Source organism: Tenrec ecaudatus, chromosome 17 (assembly GCF_050624435.1).
Source record: "Tenrec ecaudatus isolate mTenEca1 chromosome 17, mTenEca1.hap1, whole genome shotgun sequence".
In the NCBI taxonomy this organism is placed as follows: Eukaryota; Metazoa; Chordata; class Mammalia; order Afrosoricida; family Tenrecidae; genus Tenrec; species Tenrec ecaudatus.
In genome coordinates this window covers 63796347-63815265 of record NC_134546.1, presented here as the reverse complement: position 1 = coordinate 63815265, position 18919 = coordinate 63796347, and the positions used below count along the sequence as shown (strand labels likewise).

The 18919-nt window shown below is 49.8% G+C and overlaps 1 protein-coding gene and 1 non-coding gene across 2 annotated transcripts in view; one reads left to right on the top strand and one right to left on the bottom strand.

Moving 5' to 3' along the window:
- Nucleotides 1–7599: 7599 nt before the first annotated feature.
- LOC142431163 (U7 small nuclear RNA) lies at nucleotides 7600–7660 on the bottom strand. Its single transcript, XR_012780719.1, has one exon. It is a non-coding gene; the product is annotated as a U7 small nuclear RNA (small nuclear RNA).
- A 4084-nt stretch (nucleotides 7661–11744) lies between these two features.
- DIS3L (DIS3 like exosome 3'-5' exoribonuclease) overlaps nucleotides 11745–18919 on the top strand; it is a 31240-nt gene continuing 24065 nt past the window's right edge. Inside the window, exons 1-2 of the mRNA XM_075536002.1 lie at nucleotides 11745–11967; nucleotides 13655–13808. Coding sequence (XP_075392117.1) covers nucleotides 11829–11967; nucleotides 13655–13808 — 293 coding nt within the window. The 5' untranslated portion in view covers nucleotides 11745–11828. The remainder of the gene's footprint in view (nucleotides 11968–13654; nucleotides 13809–18919) is intronic.

The window sequence follows — 18919 nt, the reverse complement described above, 5'->3', positions numbered from 1 at the left end:
CCACTACCCCTTGTCACACTAGCCCTGAGTGGCAGAGACCGTAGGTGAGGGTGAGGCTCCGTGGGATTGCTTTTGAGCTGGAATCTGGTGGGCTTCACCCAGAGCAGCACAGATTAATTAGGCTTTGGGTGTCTGGTCATTTGCTATAGCTTCTTATCCATCTGAAATAACAGTGCTTTGTGGCCTCAAAGACCCTTCTCTCTGGCTCTGGACAGCCAGACCAGCAGGTGCTATTGGCCGTCAGCAGAGAGGAAGTGCTTCGCTCTGGTCAACAGGGATGCCTCAGACTGATTAAAGAACAGTGTGTGTAGAAACGGAAGCCGATCAAAATGCCAATAGCTCTCCGAGTCAGGAGCGATAAGGCCTTGAGGCTAAAATGGTGAGCCTCAGAAAAGCCTTGTGGTTTCATTGAAAGATTCTCTAGAAGTCAAGCCTTTTACTTATGTATTTTTTCTTCACACAGGGAATATATTTTAAATAAGATCTCACACTTAAAATATCCGATTTCATTGGGCCTCCACTCAAGTACTCCCTCAATGCAAGAACACTTAGTTCTATTAAACTGGCATTCCATGATGCTCACCTTCCCAGCACAATTGCTGAAGACAAATGGGTGCATGAGCAAATGTGGTGAAGAAACCTGATGGTGCCCGGCTATCAAAAGAGATAGTGTCTGGGGTCTTAAAGGCTTGAAGGTAAACAAGTGGCCATCTAGCTCAGAAGCAACAAAGCCCACATGGAAGAAGCACACCAGCCTGTGCAATCATAAGGTGTCAACGGAATCAGGTATCAGGCATCATCAGAACAAAAATCCTATCATTGTGAATGAGGCGGAGTGAGGACTGGAGACCCAAAGCCTATTTGTAGGCAACTGGACATCTCCTTAAGGAAGGGTCGCGGGGAGGAGATGAGCCAGTCAAGGTGCAGTGTAGCAACGATGAAACATACAACTTTCTTCTAGTTCCTAAATGCTTCCTCCCCACCATCATGATCCCAATTCTGCCTTACAAATCTGGCTAGACCAGAGGATGTACACTGGTACAGACAGGAACTGGAAACAGAGAATCCAGGGCGGATGATTCCTTCAGGATCAGTAGTATGAGTGGTGATACCAGGAGGGTGGAGGGGGGGTAGGATAGAAAGGGGGAACCGATTACAAGGATCTACATATAACCTCCTCCCTGGGGGATGGACAACAGAAAAGTGGGTGTAGGGAGATGTCGGACAGTGTAAGATATGACTAAATAATAATTTATAAATTATCAAGGGTTCATGAGGGAGGGGGCAGCGGGGAGGGAGGGAAAAATGAGGAGCTGATGCCAGGGGCTTAAGTGGAGAGCAAATGTTTTGAGAATGATGAGGGCAATGAATATACACAATTGATGTATGTATGGATTGTGATAAGAGTTGTGTGAGCCTCTAATAAAATGATTAAAAAACAAACAAACAAATAAATAAAATGTCCAATTTAATACAAAACATACAAAGAAAAACTCTGTGCTGTCCCTCACCCCAAGGCAACCCTCAGAGAAGGTTCATTCCTTGTGGCCCTGACCTCATCTCATGGCTCTGACCCCTGAACAGAGCTTTCCTGCCCAGAAGACAGACAGATGGGCCACAAACAGCTGGGCAAACAGATGGCCCACTCTCCCTGTCGGATCACCACAGCCAGCCACGAGATGTCGTTTTCATTTAAAATTCACATCTGCATGAAATGTTGGGCCTCCTGTCCCCTGTCACAGTAGGCTTTTAAAGGGGGATCCTAATCCTGGGGTCTAGCCTCACTCCCTTGAGTGATCATGTGGATTGAATTGCATCCCCTCAAAACAGGTCTGCCAATCCTAAACCTACAGGAGGGGAGAGGGCCGTAATCCCATTAAGTTCTCTTTGTTGCTTAGTGAGGCCATGGCAGTGTCCTGTGTGCCCTAATGACTTCCCAGACAGCCGCGGAGTCAGTGCATTGGGCGGGGAGAGACGACACCTGGAGCCCACAGGGAACCAGAGTGTGTGTGCTGGGGTGCCTACACAGAGGCAGCCTTCCCCGGGAGCCAGCACCTCAAAGTCAGACTTGGAGCTCCTGAACTGTGAGAAAACGCATTTCTGTTGTTTAAAGCCTTTCGAGTCTGCCCTTCCTGTTATTGCTGCGCTGTTTCATCAAACAAAGGCAGGTGAGAACTGAGACCAAAGAAGAGTGTTCTCCTCCACAAGACCCTCCATGTACAATGCCCTCTCCACCACATTGGCCCAGGGTGAGCCCAAGGGAGCTAGCCCGGGGCTCTCCAAAGTCATCCCTGAATCAACTCTGGGTGCTGGGAAAGCCATGCTTACACCTCACCTGGAGTATCGTATTGTGCGGTAGGTGAAAGATTGCCCAGCACACTCATTCCCCATCCCATCGTTCTTACGCAAATGGTCCTGCGATGTCGCCTGCCATCCTCCAGATGTGTCAGTTACCTATAGCCACCCGCTGGGCTCTGGCTTACAGTGCCCTCCTTCTGCCCTACCTGCCTTCTTAACTTGGCTGTGGGGCAAGTGCTGCCCTTTGGGTCTCATATAGGTGACTCTTCTGGGCCCACCCTCCTCAGGGTTTATTTTACAGACCTGTCTATTGAGCATTCATTTACTTTTGTCTAGTCTCTGAATTACTAGCCGGGCTCTCTCCGATTTGCTTTGTTTGTTCTTTTTTGTAAATTAGGTGCCAGCTGAGAGAGGAGATCCGTTTTACAGTCAGCAATCCATGCACATCTTCTTTCATGCCGCTGGTCGCAGTCCTCGCACCCTGGTGGCCCTGGTCCCACTTCCTCCCTGTGCTCTTGTTCCCACCCCTTCTCCTTGCCTAACCCTTCTGAACAAGCTGCCCTGTGATCTCAAAAGGGGGGTGCTTCTACAATGTGCACGCCAGCCCCCTCCCAGCGTTGCTGTTCCCCTCGCAGACCTGTCGGGTCAGACTGGACAATGAGTCACAGGGGTAAGTTCATTTCCAGGCCTGAACAGTGACTAAGAGCCAGAGTTCAGTTTCTATCCCACCAGTAACCTGGTCCTTAGGATTGCTCTCCCATTCTGTCCGGAGTTTCCCACAGTGAGCGCTTGCAGGGCAGTTGGTCCTTCTGGCCCCGGGATCACGGAGACACGTTCTCATGGTCCCTTAGTCCAATGCACTGTCTTCCATTTCTGTCCCTCCTTTTTCCCCTCTTCGGGCGCTGAGTGGACCCCTTCCCCAGGGTGATGTACCACTGCACATCACCCTGGTCGCACCTCATTGGACCCTGCCCTGGCTCCCCGTGCATTGGCTGCCTCCAGGAACCTCAGTGTCTTTTTAAATAACATTTGTGTTGTTCTGGAACACTTACTACATGCCATTGTCCTTAATATCATTTACTGACTTCCAAATGTTCGTGGCAAATCACTGTGGAGTCAGCATTCTGAGATGACTGCCAGGATCCCTTTTTGCTCATGCGCAGACTGATGTCTCCCACTCACTCTATTCGATGGCATGGCTCTCTGACCACGGCTAGGCTTCTCAGGCAGCAGTTCTCAACCTGTGGGCCTCAACCCCTTTGGTGAGGGTCAAATGACCTTTCACAGGGGTCACCCAATTCATAACAGTAGTAAAATTACAGCGATAAAGTAGCAACAAAAATATTTTTTTGGTTGGGGGTGGTCACCACAACGTGAGAAACTGCATTAAAGGGCCTCGGTATTAGGAAGGCTGAGAACCACTGGTCTGAGGGATGATAAAGAGCTACAAGGTGGACGAAGAGTTAATTTCATCAAATGACATCAATATGAAAAAAATCAAACGGCCCACAGTCACGCTTACAGTTGTGAATTATAGATGACTATTCGCGTAACTAGATTTCCTCCCAGTCTGCTTCTTATTCTCTTCTCTATCGATCAATAAAATGTAGGTGGCAATTCGTTTTGGAGCATCTGCACCGCAGAAGGGTTTCTGTAGTCCCCAGTGACGATGCATTCTCACAGCAGTTGGGAAAGGCCAAGGGTCTACTACTCAGATGCCTACACAAATGGAAACTTTAGAGAGGCGGGGAAAACATCAATGAAACAGCGCCGCTTAGTGGTAACAAGCCAACATTATCCGTAGATGTGACCAAACCAAAACCAATTTCACTACCATGGAATCCATCCTAATGCGCAGCGACCCCAGGACAAGGTAGCACTGCCCCTGAGGGTTTCTGAGACTTAATTCTTTACCAAGTACAAAGCCTCATCTTTCTCTCAAAGAGGGGCTGGTGGATTCGAACTGCTGACCTTGCGGTTAGCAGCCCAATGCATAACCATTACGCCACCAGAGCTCCAGTAGATTGACAGCACAGTGAAATTTTGGGTGAGATAAACAATTGGTAAGCACAAACTCATTGTTTTAGGGGAAAAAAGAGTCACACACAACATTTTACAGTAATCATTGCAAAGTGGATTATGGGGATTCACGAGACATTTAGGAAAGCCGAAAGGAAGCCATCGTGTCTACTGGGTAAAGTGAAACCCAGCATTAACAGCCTTTAACATATTGGAAACTAAATTATCTCTAGTACAAGTCACAGTGTAATCTTGGAAGCCATTTGTCCTCCAACGATTCTTCCACTGAGATGGTGCACCATTGAAAGCAAGCCAATTCCTAAGATAAATGGGGTGTTTTTAGACATTTACATGGTCCTTAGAATCATGGGCTCGTTAATACCAATACCCAGCAACATCTGTCCTGCTGGCAATATTTTACCGCTGGAATCACTAAAACTCAGGGAAGTTAGACAAGGGGCATGGTTAATATTGGAACTTCGAGGAGGGAGGGAGGGAGAACAAATGTGGAGCTGATGGTATCAGGGGCTCAAGTGGGAAGAGAATGCTTTGAAAATGATGATGGCCGCATATGTGCAAATGTGCTTGACACACTGGAGGAATGTATGGATTGTGATAAGAGCTGTAAGAGCCCCTAGTAAAAGTGTGGAAAAATAAAATTCTGGAACTTCGTTGTTTCCTTTTCCCTACTCCTTAAAAGTGGCTCATGCGTGACCCACTGTCCAGTATGAACTTGGTCGATGGCTCTCACCACGGACAGCCTTACAGATGGGATCACACCGTATTTTCATAAACACAGCAGCCAAACTGCTTAGGGTGCAGAGAATGTTAAAAAAAATCAAAAGATAAACATTTTTAAATCTGTTGAATTGTCCAGCTTGTGACAACTCCCTGGGACGGCGGAACTCTGGACAATTACGTCACTCCTCTACTTCTGCTTGCTCTGCTCAAAATTGTGGTTCATGAGAGCTCCACAGCCCGAGCACAGTTGATAGACAGGCCCTAGAACCTAGTAAGCGTTGGGGAGGTATTAGGTGAAGGGAGGAGCCCTCCTCTTCAGGCGGTTGGTTAAAGATTCGCACTAGCTATCAGTAATGGGAGATTGCTTGGGAGAAGTAGCCTTTGGGTGAAACAGGTCCTCAATGTTCTCCCATTCAAGTACCCTCCCGCTTGGCTTCCGAGTTGGGGCACATTCGGGGTGGTGTGGCCACAGACCGGACCTCAACGTTCTTGGTTATTTGTTTGTTTGTTTTGTTTTGGACCTCAGTGCCCATATTTGGCATCCATCAGTATTGTCTAGATGGGTTTCCACAAGCATGTTTGCACTGTAGCAATTTAAAATTAATAGACTATTTCAAAGTTTGTTCAAGCCCTTGGAGTTTACCTTCGGGAATTCCTCTTATGCATTGAACCTCCTGGCCTTCTTGGCCCTTTGAAAAGTTGTCCCTTCCTGCCGAGGCTAAGCTCTTGATGAGACCTTCTGATTAGATTCTGAGACTTGCTGACATCTGCACCCCTGGGCACATCTGCAAGAAAGCACGCACAGGCTCCGGGCTCCTCTGCAGCGTAAGCACATGGTGCTCAGCCTGAAGAAGATTGAAGTCATGCACCAGGGAAAGTGAGCCGTGGTCGGAGATTGCCATCAGCAGCACAACACTGAGGACTGTCGCTGTGCTCTGCTTTCTGGGCATCACAGTGCCCATCGGCACCCAGGCTGACAAGGAAAGGAAAAACCAAAAGAGAAGCAAACTGCCAGCCATCCTTTGTGGTAGCCAGGCCCAGTGTGGCAGTGGTGTGGCCCCGTGGCCCAGACCAAAGCACTGCAGACCCCTGGTGGCCAGCCAGCTCCTGGAGAACTGCACAATGAAGACTGCTTGTTCGAATCCTATGGGGTCCCTGGATGACACACGCCATTCAAACTCCCCTACACACACACACACACACACATATGCACGTGCGCACGGGAGGGGAGAATCTGCTTGCTTCTGGCGGTTTGCTGATGAGAAGATGATAGGCAAACCTCATGGACACGGGATCACTGTGAGTCACAAGCGAGTCATTGGCCACAGGTTTGGGGTTTTGCCTTTTCCCAGAAGTTCGTACGGCGCTCCATCAGTGGTGAGGTCTGAGGGAACCCTGCCGGAGCTGTGTTCAGGTGCTCAGCTGTAACCAAAGCATCAACAGTTGAAGGCTCCACAGGAGGATGCGGCAGTCTGCGTCTTGGAAACCCTCTGGAGCAATTCCGCCCAATCCTATAACGCTGCTCTGAGTCGGGATGGGCTCTAGGGCAGTGGATTGGGATTTTTAAGGCTTTTTAAAACAAATAGTCGTGCTACTGTTGGGCAAATATATTAGTATCTTTTGTAAATTGAGGCTGTTTTAGTTAGGTAAGGTAAGGCTACCTGCTGATGCAAATTTATTTCTCTCTTAAAAGCGGCTACTCTTTCGAATACGCTCACTCAGGGATGCAGGACTCCGCTCCGCACTGGTCTTCGGGGAACCCAGTCACAGAGCCTTTGCCACCTGGATTGCTAGCTTCCACAATCCTCTGGGCGCTGGGGTCCAGCCATCAGAGCAGAAAGGGAAATGCAGGGGTCAGGCCTGGAAATGGCGCTATGGCGTTCTGTCAGCCACAGCTCAGTCATATGGCCATACCTGTCCGCAGAGGATGCTGGGAAATGTGGGTCATCTGTGTGCCTAGAGGAAAGAGGAGATTGTGGCTTTGCCACACTGCTTTCTGCTATCTGGGCATCAAGCTGTCCATCTATGCCCAGATGGGCCAGGAAGAGGGAAGTTTCCACTGAGGGAAATCCCATATTTACCTTGAACCATTGTCATAGGGTCAGACAGTTAGATGTGGTGATGTGGGTAGAGGAGACATAAAAAGTGGTGAACAAGGGGATGGACAGCAGAAAAGCAGGTGAAGGGAGACATCAGTCAGTGTAAGACATAAAAAATAATAACTTCATAAATTATCAAGGGCTCACGAGGGAGGTAAGGAGGGTGGGGGAGGGACGGGGGAATGATGTGCTAATACCAAGGGCTCAAGCAGAAAGAAAATGTTTTGAGAATGATGATGGCTACACATGTACAAATGTGCTTGACACGATGGATGGATGGATTGTGACCAGAGTTGCACACAACAAAAGAAAAAAGAGTTGCACAGCCCCAGTAAAATGATTAAACAGAATAAAGTGAAAAGTGAGCAGTAGGATGCTCATGGAGAAATGGACAGCAAGCTGAGCTGGAGTAATCAGACAAGAGGTTTGGGGGGGATTTTAAAGGGGTTTTTCGGGAAAACCAGAAAACCTGCTAGACAAATTCTAAAAGAGCTGTAACACTTTTGGGGATTTTTAAATAAAAGTTTTAAGATGATGCCAGAGTCAACTGAGTCATTCAAGGCCAGGGGAAGTGGACTTCCGGCCCATTGTTGTGTATGGTGATGACTTGTTCTAGCCAATCAGCAGAAGCCATATAATTCCACGTCTGGATGAGCTTTCAGCCCACGCTGGCAGGCTCTCTAAGAACACACGTCTAATCTATTTCCGTGGTGCTGACTCTGATTCACAGACAACCTCTAAGACAGAGCCGAACTGCCCTGCAGTTTCCAAGTGTTTTATTTTTCTGGAAGCAAACCCCCACATCCTTCTCCCACGGAGCCACTGGTGGGTGTAAAACGCCAACCTTTTGCCTAACAGTTGAGGGTTTTATTGCTGTGCTCCTCCCTCTGACGGACCCTCAAAGCAGGGTCGGCACGTGCGTGCGGGTGGCGCCCTGTGCGCACACGACAAACCTAAATCACCAAGATTGGGAGGGCTTGCCTGTTACTACTGCATAATCTAACATGTCCTGACTGATACCCTTTTATCATTTTCCCAGCAAGAGGCAGCAGGTGGCTTGTAAGCAAACAACAAAAGAGGTATCTTTGTCCATTGTAGATCATCAGTGGCAGGAACTACAGGATCATGTTTTGTGTTTTTTGAAACCTAACTTGTACGCTGGTGGCACGATAAAGGAAGTGATTGACGGCCCTTGAATTATTGAAAATAAGGATAAAACCAACTTCCAACACAGCCCCAGACACCATCTCCCCTTTAAAAAGTATTTGCTAGCATTTGGAGAAAGTTTAAAGCTACAAATTACTAAAGAGAGAAGTTATGGACACATTAGTATCTCACCAACACCCCCCATCTACCCACAACCACCCCAATATAATCAGAAGTAAAAAGTAAAAGGTTTGCAGGGAATTGTGGGCAGCTGTCTGACGCACCTTTAGGTAGGGGACAAACGTGGCTACCATCTGGGGTCTATAGGACTGAATTAGGAAGGGCCTCCTCGACTGTCAGTTATGAGGCCTCCTGTTCTTTGCTGTGGACCGGCAATGTCCTGCGGTCCAGACACTCCACCAGAGGGACCCAGGTGGGACACTGGTTGCGTGCTCAGCTCTGACCTAAAGGTCAGCAGTTTGAACCCCCCAGCCACACCACAGGAGAAAGACGAGGCAGTTTGCTTCTCTAAAGATTCACAGCCTTAGAAACCCTATGGGGTCATTCTCTGTCCTACCCAGACACTATGACTCAATGGTAACGAGTTTAGTCTTTCGGCGTCTGTATTCCACCTGTGATCTTCGTATCATCCTACAGTGGAACATAACTGATACAGAAATACGACAAGGGAGGGATCCTGACTCTTTAACATGTACCCCTAAAGCTACCATCCACCTGGTGACTCCCCTTTCTCCCACCCCACCCCATGAGGTCTGCTGACGTCAGCATCATAGGAAGCTTTGATGTCCCCAGCTAGCTGGATGAGGTGCTTTAACTCCAGCTCAAGTCGACTATAAACTCCTTAGATGCAGGAGCGCTTCCATCCATCTGGGACCAGCACTGTCATTAGTTAAGAGTCTGTTTGGGATTCAGTCAGTTTCGCATTTGAGCATTGATTCCATCGCTGGGTAGTGACCTTGCAAAGGGAGGCAGAAATCACCCAATTTCCGTGATTCGTTGTGGAAGAGAAATGTGTGTTCACAAAATCTTTGTTCAGTGTTAATCGCAACGGTGGTTCTAGTCAACCAGAGTTGTGGTCTCAGAACCCAGCGCCAGTGTTAGCCGTCAAAGAAGGGGTTGGTTTTCATTTTATCTGCATTGTTTGCCTTTTTACATATATTAAAAAGACATGAAAATAAAAATACATGAAATGACGTGGACACCAATATGGTGGAAGCCCCTCCAGAAGATACAGAAATGTGCTCCCTAATCCAGTCTATGAGGCAAACATAACCCTGACACCCAAACTAGACAGAGCACCACCGGAAAGACAGACCAAGATCTCTTCTAGAGATGCGAAAGTACTCAAGATACGGGTGAACAGAATCCAACAGCACACTAAAGGAATCGTGCACCATATCAGAGTGAGATTTTTGTCCAGGGAGGCAGGCATGGTTCAAGGTGAGAAAATCAATCAACACACCACACCACCTCAGTAGCACAAAGGATAAGAACCACCTGATCATCTCTACCAACACTCGCCATGCCCAGAAAGCGCTGAACCACACCCAGAAAGGCAACCACACTTGCCACACCCAGAAAGTCCTGGGGGCAGCTCTACCCTGTCCTGCAGGGTTGCTCTGAGTCTGGGTTTTGTTTGTATGTTTGTTTGTTTGATGTATACATATTCAATTAGTATGATGAAAGGATACCACCTTGCTATACACCTTTCCTGATGTTAAAGCACTCAGTAGTCCCTTTTCTGTTCCAACAAGTGCCTCTCAGTCTACATACAGGTTCTAGATACGAATAATCGGGTGTTGTGGGGTTCCGGTTCCTCCCAATGTTATCCATAATGTGTCCTGACCAAAATAGTCAAATAAAATACTTAAGAATAAAGCTAACGCGAAGGACTTTTAAAAGGAAACTATAAAACACCGTTGCCTGTGTTCATTCGAACAGTGTTCACATTAGCCAATGGTTGAGAACAACGTAAAGGCCCATCATGAGATGAGAGTCAATGCAATGTGGTCCACAGGTGCAGTGGAGTGAGTGCTCAGCCAGTGGGAGGAACCAAGCCTGGACTCATGCTGCCGCATGAATGGCGCTTAAAGACCTTATCCTGAGTGAAAGCCAGGCCCCAAAGGGCACAGGGTGTGTATAAGACAGAAACTTGTGATCAGAGTTGTATAAGTCCCCAATAAAATACTTTAAAAAAAAATAAAAAGAAGACAGAAACAGGCAGCATCCAGAGACCAAAGTTCATGAATGGTTACTGGTGGCAGAGGGGGCGGGTCACCAAAGGTGGAGAAATCACATTGATTTGAGGGCAGGGTTGCCGTCAACCACTGTAATTGCTGGCAACAAATGGCATCCTGTAAAATGTTGAATAGGTGAAAATATATGTATGGAATTAAAAATAAATACAATTTTTTTGTATAAGAGGACAAAACGTGACGCCGATTAAATTGCTTTATCTTTTGGCTCTTTTAGGGATAGCAAGAGCGTTGACTAGCCAACACTCGATGGCAGCTTGATTCCCACACAGGAGCCCTGGTGGCACAGTGGTTTTTTGCGTTGCGCAGCAAGGTCAGTCAAGGTCAGCACCGGCTGCTCCTTGGGGGAAAGACGAGTCTTCCACCCAGACAGTCCTGCTCCAAGGGCAGGGCAGTGTGTTTGGTTATGTTTCAGGTTTCCATGGCAACAACGACTAATCTCAAGGCCAGCAGTTCGAGGCCTCCGGGCACGCGGAGGCGGCGCCGGTGAGGCAGGGGCGGGGGCCGTGCAGGGGACCGAGCCGGGGGCGGGGGCGAGGGCCGGGGCGGGGGCCGTGCAGAGGGCGGGGGCCGGTGGCCGGGGCGGGGGCCGTGCAGGGGCCGGGCTGGGGCGGGGGCCGGGCCGGGGCGGGGGCCGTGCAGGGGGCGGGGGCCGGGGGCCGTGCAGAGAGCCGTGCAGGGGCCGGGCTGGGGCGGGGGCCCGGGGCCGGGGCGGGGGCCGTGCAGGGGCCGGGCCGGGGCGGGGGCCGTGCAGGGGGCGGGGGCCGTGCAGGGGGCGGGGGCCGGGGGCCGGGCTGGGGCGGGAGTCGTGCAGGGGGCGGGGGCCGTGCAGGGGGCGGGGGCCGGGGGCCGTGCAGAGAGCCGTGCAGGGGCCGGGCTAGGGCGGGGGCCGGGGGCCGGGGCGGGGGCCGTGCAGGGGGCGGGGGCCGTGCAGGGGCCGGGCTGGGGCGGGGGCCGGGGGCCGGGGCGGGGGCCGTGCAGAGGGCGGGGGCCGTGCAGGGGCCGGGCCGGGGCGGGGGCCGTGCAGAGGGCGGGGGCCGTGCAGGGGCCGGGCCGGGGCGGGGGCCGTGCAGGGGGCCGGGCTGGGGCGGGGGCCGGGGCGGCCGTTAGGCGGTTCGGGTGACGGCTCGCCGGCGCGCAGGGCCCAGGGGGCGGGCCCCAAGCCGCGGCCTCGCGTCCGCCTGCGCCCGCGCCGCGCCCGCCCTGCCCGGCTGCCGGCTCCGGAGCCCCGCGGGCCCGCGCCGCCGCCATGCTGCAGAAGCGGGAGAAGGTGCTGCTCCTGAGGACCTTCCACGGCCGCACGCTGCGCATCGTGCGCGAGCACTACCTGCGGCCCAGCGTGCCCTGCAGCAGCCCGCTCTGCGCGCAGCCCGCCGCCTGCCGCAACGGTCCGGGCCCGGGGCCGGGGGGGGGGGGACCCGGGGGGCGGGCGGGGGCCGGGGGGCGCCCGCGGGGGCGGGGGGAGGCGGAGCGCGTGGCCGTGGCGGCGCCGAGTCCCAGGCCGCGGGGCCTTGGCCCGCCCTTCCGCTCCTTCGGGGCAGCGCCGCTGCGGGTTGGGGGCTCGCGACCCAGCCCCCCCCCCTCCGAGATCACCGAGTGCTTTCTCCAAGGCAAAGGCCCGGGGACGGAGCCCCCCCCCCGACGAGCACCCCCGGGACAAAGCCCTCCCAGGACAAAGCCCTGAGAGGGTGGAAGGGACGTGCCCTTTTCCCGCACCCCGGCATCGCAGAGCTGCTCGGGTTCGGTGACAGTGAGGCCCGAGAGGTCACCCCAACTCTGGTGGAGAGCTAGGCGACATTGTCACCCGTGCGCCCCGAAGTTTCTGTTCTGCCTGCGCTGGTCCCGCAGACGTTTCGCTGTTGGGGCGCCTTCTTCCCCGTCGTCCGCTCCTGTGGGCCTTGCTAGCATCCTGGCCCAGGCAGGCTCTGTGGGAGCAGATGGCACCGAACTGGTTGCCAGCCCCGGGCTTAGCCACTGCCCCACGAGGTCATTAATTAGTAATTGCCTAGCCCCTCGTGCCCTCGAAGTTCATGGGAAAGTTGGGCTGCTCACCAGAGGTTGGCGGTTCAGCCCCACCCTCACCTACCTGGGAGCGAGATGAGGCTGCCTGCTCCGATCGTGAGGTACAGTCTCCAAAACCCCTACAGGGTCGCTGAGTCCGAACTGACTGACTGGCAGTGGATTCGGTTGGGGCTTTGATGCACTAGGCCGTGACGGATGGTTTTCATGACCTTTGGTGCTACAAGTGGTTAACCTTTTGACCACTAGCCAAGAAGTTGGTCCTGGGAATCCACTCGGGAAAGCACCACGGAAGACAAGGCTGGCAACCTGCCTCGCACTGATCCCAGCCTGAAAAACCCTCTGGAGCCATTCTCTTCCACATTTGGGAAAAGCCCTGGGTTGGAAGCAGCTGCAAGCAAGCAGCAATCTGGGTGGATGATTCAGGGGTGAAGTTCGCCGGCCTGCGGTGGAAGATGAGCGGTGGACCTTTGCAGCTAATGTTTGGGTTCCTCTGTTTGTGCCTTGGGCATAATGTTTCCGTGACTGGCGGACTGAATGGCCCTCTGGGGCACGGCCAGGTGGAAACCCCCCCTGCCCCGACTTCCACAGAGTAGTTTTTTTTCTGTGCGTCTGGCCCTTGGATACTTCTGAACATGTCCAGACATTTGGGTTGAAATTGCTGGGCAAGTGGTTAGCGTACATGTTGGTTAGGGTGCTCCCTTGAACCCGAGTGTCCCTGACGATGAGTTCTCCCAGAAGTTCAGGTATGCCGAGATGTTGCTTCAGCTCAACTCACTGTGAGTCGTTGGCCACTCCCAGCGACCTATTTGTACAGGGTGCTACAGCCCTGTGCCTTTCCCAGACCGCTTGCAGGAGAACTACGGCCCTGCATGTACTTGAACTTGGAACTTCTACCAAAGTAGACTTAGCTACTTTGCAACTTCACCCAGTCTTAAGATTGGAAGTTAATTTACATAGTAGGCCACTGTCAAAAAGTTATTTTGACAGGGAAATGGTAATCCCCCAGATTTGCAAGCGGTTGTCTAAGCTTTTGTACATTTCCAATTGTTTTAGATGGGAAACTTCTGTCCAGCGACGTGACTCATTACATGATCCCTGACTGGAAAGTCGTTCAAGATTACTTGGAGGTCCTTGAGTTTCCTGAGCTGAAGGGAATTATTTTCATGCAAACAGCTTGTCAGGCTGTGCAGCATCAAAGGGGCCGAAGGTATGTTTCCCATTAGTTATTTATTTATGGTGATCTCGGCCCCCACCTCATCCCCCCCCCTTAGAAAAGAACCTTTGTTGGGAGAGGAGGAGGGGAGAAATTCATTATTGTGTCAGAAGGGACTCTGAACTAATTTGGTATTCTCCTTGCTAGTGAGGAATGTGGTAACATAATTTTGTGTTTCTGCTTCAACACCTGGCCAAAATTTGATCTGACTGTATCGATCAATAGACTGCAGTGTCCCCAGTATGTGGTATTTAAGATTCTGTGCTGAACTTGGTTTTTGGTTTGCATTTTTTATAGTCGTAGGGTTATTGCTTATTTCTTTTTTATGTTTATTATTTAATCTTGTTTTTAGTATATAAATATATGTTTCTTCAGAAGCTTACATTCTTGGGGAAAGAGAGGGCTTGCCTTTTAAATCTTAGACTCCTTTGTGGATGCAAATTGTACTTGTGATCATTTTTCAATGTAGCCAGAAGTAAGCTGTTTTATTTTTATAATAGGAGTGCAAATGCTAACCCTGGTCATTGTATTTGCTAAAGAAACGGATTTTCTGATTGAAACCTGGCTGAAATGCTGGCCTGGACCCTAAATGAAGAGTGATTGCCCTCCTTTGAAACAAATACTCTAAGTAAAGTAATTTTGCTTGGTTCCACATTGAGGAAACATTTATGACTTGGAGCTGGAGGGTGTGTGGAATAAGCACGTGAAAATTAGATATCGAACCTCATAACGCTCAAACTATTTCAAAAGCAGAAACTAGGTGTTTATTCTTCTTTAAACTTGTGGCTTCTTCAGACCTTGGTCATAAAAGATGAAGTGTTTTTATTTGTATATGAAAATGATAAATTGTCCTTATTATTCGCTCAGTTCAAAAAAGTGCATTAACTAGATTGTGTGCAGGTTTTTCAGATAGAATATTTTAAAATGAGCTGGAAGTTGATTCTGTTCAAGCACACAATGTAGATGTTTATACACATCCCAGTTTAAATGCTGCTCCACATGCCGTATTTCAATCTCTGCCACTAAAATCAATTTGTTGCTATCATTCTGATTGCTAACATACTGCCGCGCCTTTTCAAGCTCTGTCTTCTGAAATACTTTTAATATTAAGGATGGCTTTCAAAACCCGCTGGAGGACGTTCAAAGGCGAAGAGTTGGAATTTAAATGTCTGCGCTCCTGAGCATTTCAAAAGTAGTTAACGTGATGAAAATCTGTTGGCGATTCACTGCTTCTGTGTGTGTTGGAACACGGTCAGTGAGAAACTAAAAGATGAGGGGTTCTGGGTTATGATAACACCCTGGCTTCCCCAGTCAGCACTTTGGAAACTTGCAGAGTGCGACCCTCCACCCACTCCCAGCAAGCCTGCTTTCTTGTTTGGTTTCAGGAAGAGCCGGGGCCTGGACTGGAGGAGCCCTGGCCTCGCTGTACAGGGCGGGGCTTCCCTTCCACAGAGATCTAGTCTGACCTTGTCATTTGTTCTCCCTTGTGACCTTTGTTTGAGTTTTTCTTATTTTTTATTTTCTTTCCAATTTTTATCTCTTTTCTCTTTTTTTGCTATTGCTGTTGGGGTGTGGTTTGGGAGGAGGGGGTGTATATTGTTCTTGTGAAATCTAGATAGGTCAATCTATAGAGCCAAAGTATGTGTAAGTTAAGCCACAAAATAGTGGGAGTCTGGCCTGAAAGCCGTATTGTGAACGTGGCTGATGAGGAGAAAGAAGGGGTAGGAATGGGTCAGAAGTCTGGGAGCTGGCACTTTGTTGGCCTGTTGAACGGCTCCCCCATTCTCACTGCCGCCGGGCCATGCTGACTCATGCTAACTAGAGTAGAAAGCTCCACCTTCCTACGCGGAGAGCCTGGTGGTTTTGAACTGGGTACCTTGGGGATCACAGCCCAGTGCGCAACCCATACGCCACGGGGGGGCCTGATCAGCAACTAGAGAGCACCTTCGGGTTGACTCAGCTGAAAACCCACAATTGTGCCTGAACCCTACAAAATGTCCTATCTTGCACACTCACCTTTCATTGATGGTAGTAATTGAGTAGCAGGTTTGCTTTACTAATTCAATCTTCAGACACTTGAGCTTATGAGGGGTAATTGACTAGCTGACGCCCCCCCCCCCAAAAAAAAAGGATTCCATTTAAGTTATTGACTTTGTAAAAATTTGGCCTAGCCAAGACTCTGGAATTTTGTTTCATGTAAGTAAATAAAAGATTTTTTTTTCTATTTAAAAAAAAAGGAAAAGGTTTTCCCCTTTCCATTCTTCCTTGGAGAATTTTGAGGTGCTAGTAAATAGTTTGGTCTGTTCACTGTGTTTTTAGAAGCACCATCGCTGAAGAAACCATTGTCCAGGCCTCCTCTAGGGTGCTGCCATGAGGATGCTTACCGCCCCCCCTGCTGAGCTCCTGAGACTCCCAGCATTGCTGGCCTCAGAGTGCACTATGCAAATGGAAAGGCTTCAATGGATCACATAACTAAGTCCCTGTCCAAAGCACCAGTGTCAATTCAAAGGGGAACTTAGGTCATGCCTGTTTGTGTTGACCTTGTTTCTAAAAGAAAAAAGAAAGCTCGTAGACACAGTGATAATCTCCCATAATGTTATTTAAATGTGTTTAAACATCTGTCTAGGACTTTTTTCGTGCTTAAGGACTTACTGCCACTCCAAAATTAAATCAGACCTTCAAACCAACGCTCCAAAACCAGAAAACCACAGATGAACATTAATTTCCTGTCACAGACGTTATTTTACCAAAACAAAATCACCAGCATTGCTTTAACAATAGGAAGGTGTCTGGCCCCATACTCAGTCTGTGTTTATATTTTGATTGCAATGTAAATGCAGAGAAATATCTGCTGTCATACGTATAGGGTACAAAACAGTATGAATGAACACACTTCATTGGCCAAAATAATCACACATCCTACCATTCATACCCCTGCCATGTTTGCTTACTGAATGGTCACTGTAAGTCTTGTCTTCTGTATGTGTAAATGTTTTCTGCTGTTTATTCCCTTATTCAGCACTGTGGGCTAGCCTAGGGGTTGAACTATTAACTGCAAGGTCATCAGTTCAAAACCAGTGGCCTGTTCCTCATAAAGATTTATACTCAGAAACCCTGGCTAGCGTTGCTGTGATTTGGAATCAGCTTGGGGGCAGCGGTTCTTGGTGTGGGTGGATGTGCCAGGGCTTGTGCGGTGCCAAGCAAAGAAGTCGCTTCCAGCCACAAGGGAAGACCGGCAGCAACCAAGTAATCAGCTGGGGTTGCTTTGACCATGGAAAGGTGTTTGGCTCTATATTTAACCAGCTTTTGTATTTGGATTTCAATATGAGTTTTTCAAGTACATCCTAGACCATCTGAATGGCCCTCCTCTTGGCTGCGATGACTGGCCACCAATGCTGTGTGTACATTGGCATGTGGGCATGTGTTCAGTTCTCTTGAGTCGATAGCTAGGGAGCTCTATGGATCTTTACCTACTAAGAAACTCTCGAGAAAGCCTGCTTATCCACCTCCAAGTTACCAACGTCTCTCACCTGAACTAAAGCCATATTCTACCTTCTCTTCTCCAAGCAGCCCAAGAAGCTTTTCAAAACAGGAAAGCATGTTCCACCTTCCACGCCTTTCCCTGCAGCCCAGGAGGCCTTTTGCCCGATGCAGGGGCCCTCATTCATAACAGGGACATCGCCCAGACAAAGAACCTTGCTCCATCCTTTGCCTGGTTTAATACTCCCCAGCCCTCGCCTTGGAAAAGCCTTTCCCTGCCTCCCAGGCCAGCCCGGGCTCTCCTGGCGCCCCTGCAGTTACCACAGGTGCAGCTGTACATCTGTTTGTGGGATTGTCACCCAATTCTCCTAGAAAACCGCAGTACCCCGAGAGGAAGTCCGCAGCACCCCCTGCCCCCCAAGGGTTCTACAAAACCCAGCTAAAGCAGGCCCATTCAGTGTGGGACTCGTCCTGTCGCCCACTGGCTGGGGACGCCCCCTTGACCCTGAGAGTCAGCAGGAGGAGAGGACAGGGCATCTGCTGGCACAGTAGCCATCTGACGACATTAGTGAAAAAAAATCCATCTAAGGAAAAGAAGGTTTAGCTGGTTTAGTTCCTTCTGAGAACTTATTTTGGAAATATTTAGATGATGGAGATTTGGGAAACGTCTAAGCCAGTCCCAAAACCCTAAAGAGTTGGCATGGAGTTGATTCCATCTGACAGCAATTTTTATATAGGTTTTCTGTGACGATACCTTTATGGGAGCAGACAGGGGTGGGTTTCAACCACTGACTTGGCAGTCAGCAACCAGTGCCTATCCCACATCACCTCCATGGCTCCTTGGGGTAAAACTGGAAGTTGTGTTTTTAACTGAAATTTTGATGGTGTCTAAAGCTGCCACTCGCCTATTATTCAGGTCAGACTTTTCCAAAGTACCAGGATGCACTTTGCTGACTCCGTATGGAATACTCATATATCTAATTCCGTCTTCTGCACAACAAACCATGACTCACAAAAAAATATGACTGGGTTGTACGCGTGCCCTCCTAAATCATCAGCACAAACCCACATGTCTCCAAAAAAAGCTCGACTGTCACCCTCAGAGTGATTGGCTGTTTGTTTTCGGCTTTCCTCATTAATATTCTTGTGCCATGTGTTCATTTGTTTTATCCGGCCGATAGGAACTGACAAATGGAAGCGCATACCACCCGTCTTCAAAAGAAATATGCGTGGCAGAGAGACTTGGAATGCAGGCGGTCCCTTTTATTGAAGTTCTATGTGATTCTCTCTCTAAGTAAGGGGCGGATTGGCACTCCTCTAATTTGGTGGTAAACAGCTGAGCCTGGCTCTCGGCCCTGACTAGCGTTGCTTCCCCTCTCTCCTGGTGGGACGCGTCCCTCCCTCAGGTCAATCTTGGCGACTGCCTAGAGAAAAGCTACAGGTAACCCCTCTACCTTACCAACCTTGCCTGCCCTTTTCTAGGGATGCCAGCCAAAGTAAGATTCACTGATCCCTAAGGCCATGTTGTGGAACAGGATGAGGTGCTCGAACGAAGCATGGTTGGTGGATGTTTGACGAGGGCGCTCTGCTCATAATTAAATTACAAAGCAGCAAGAAGGGCAAAC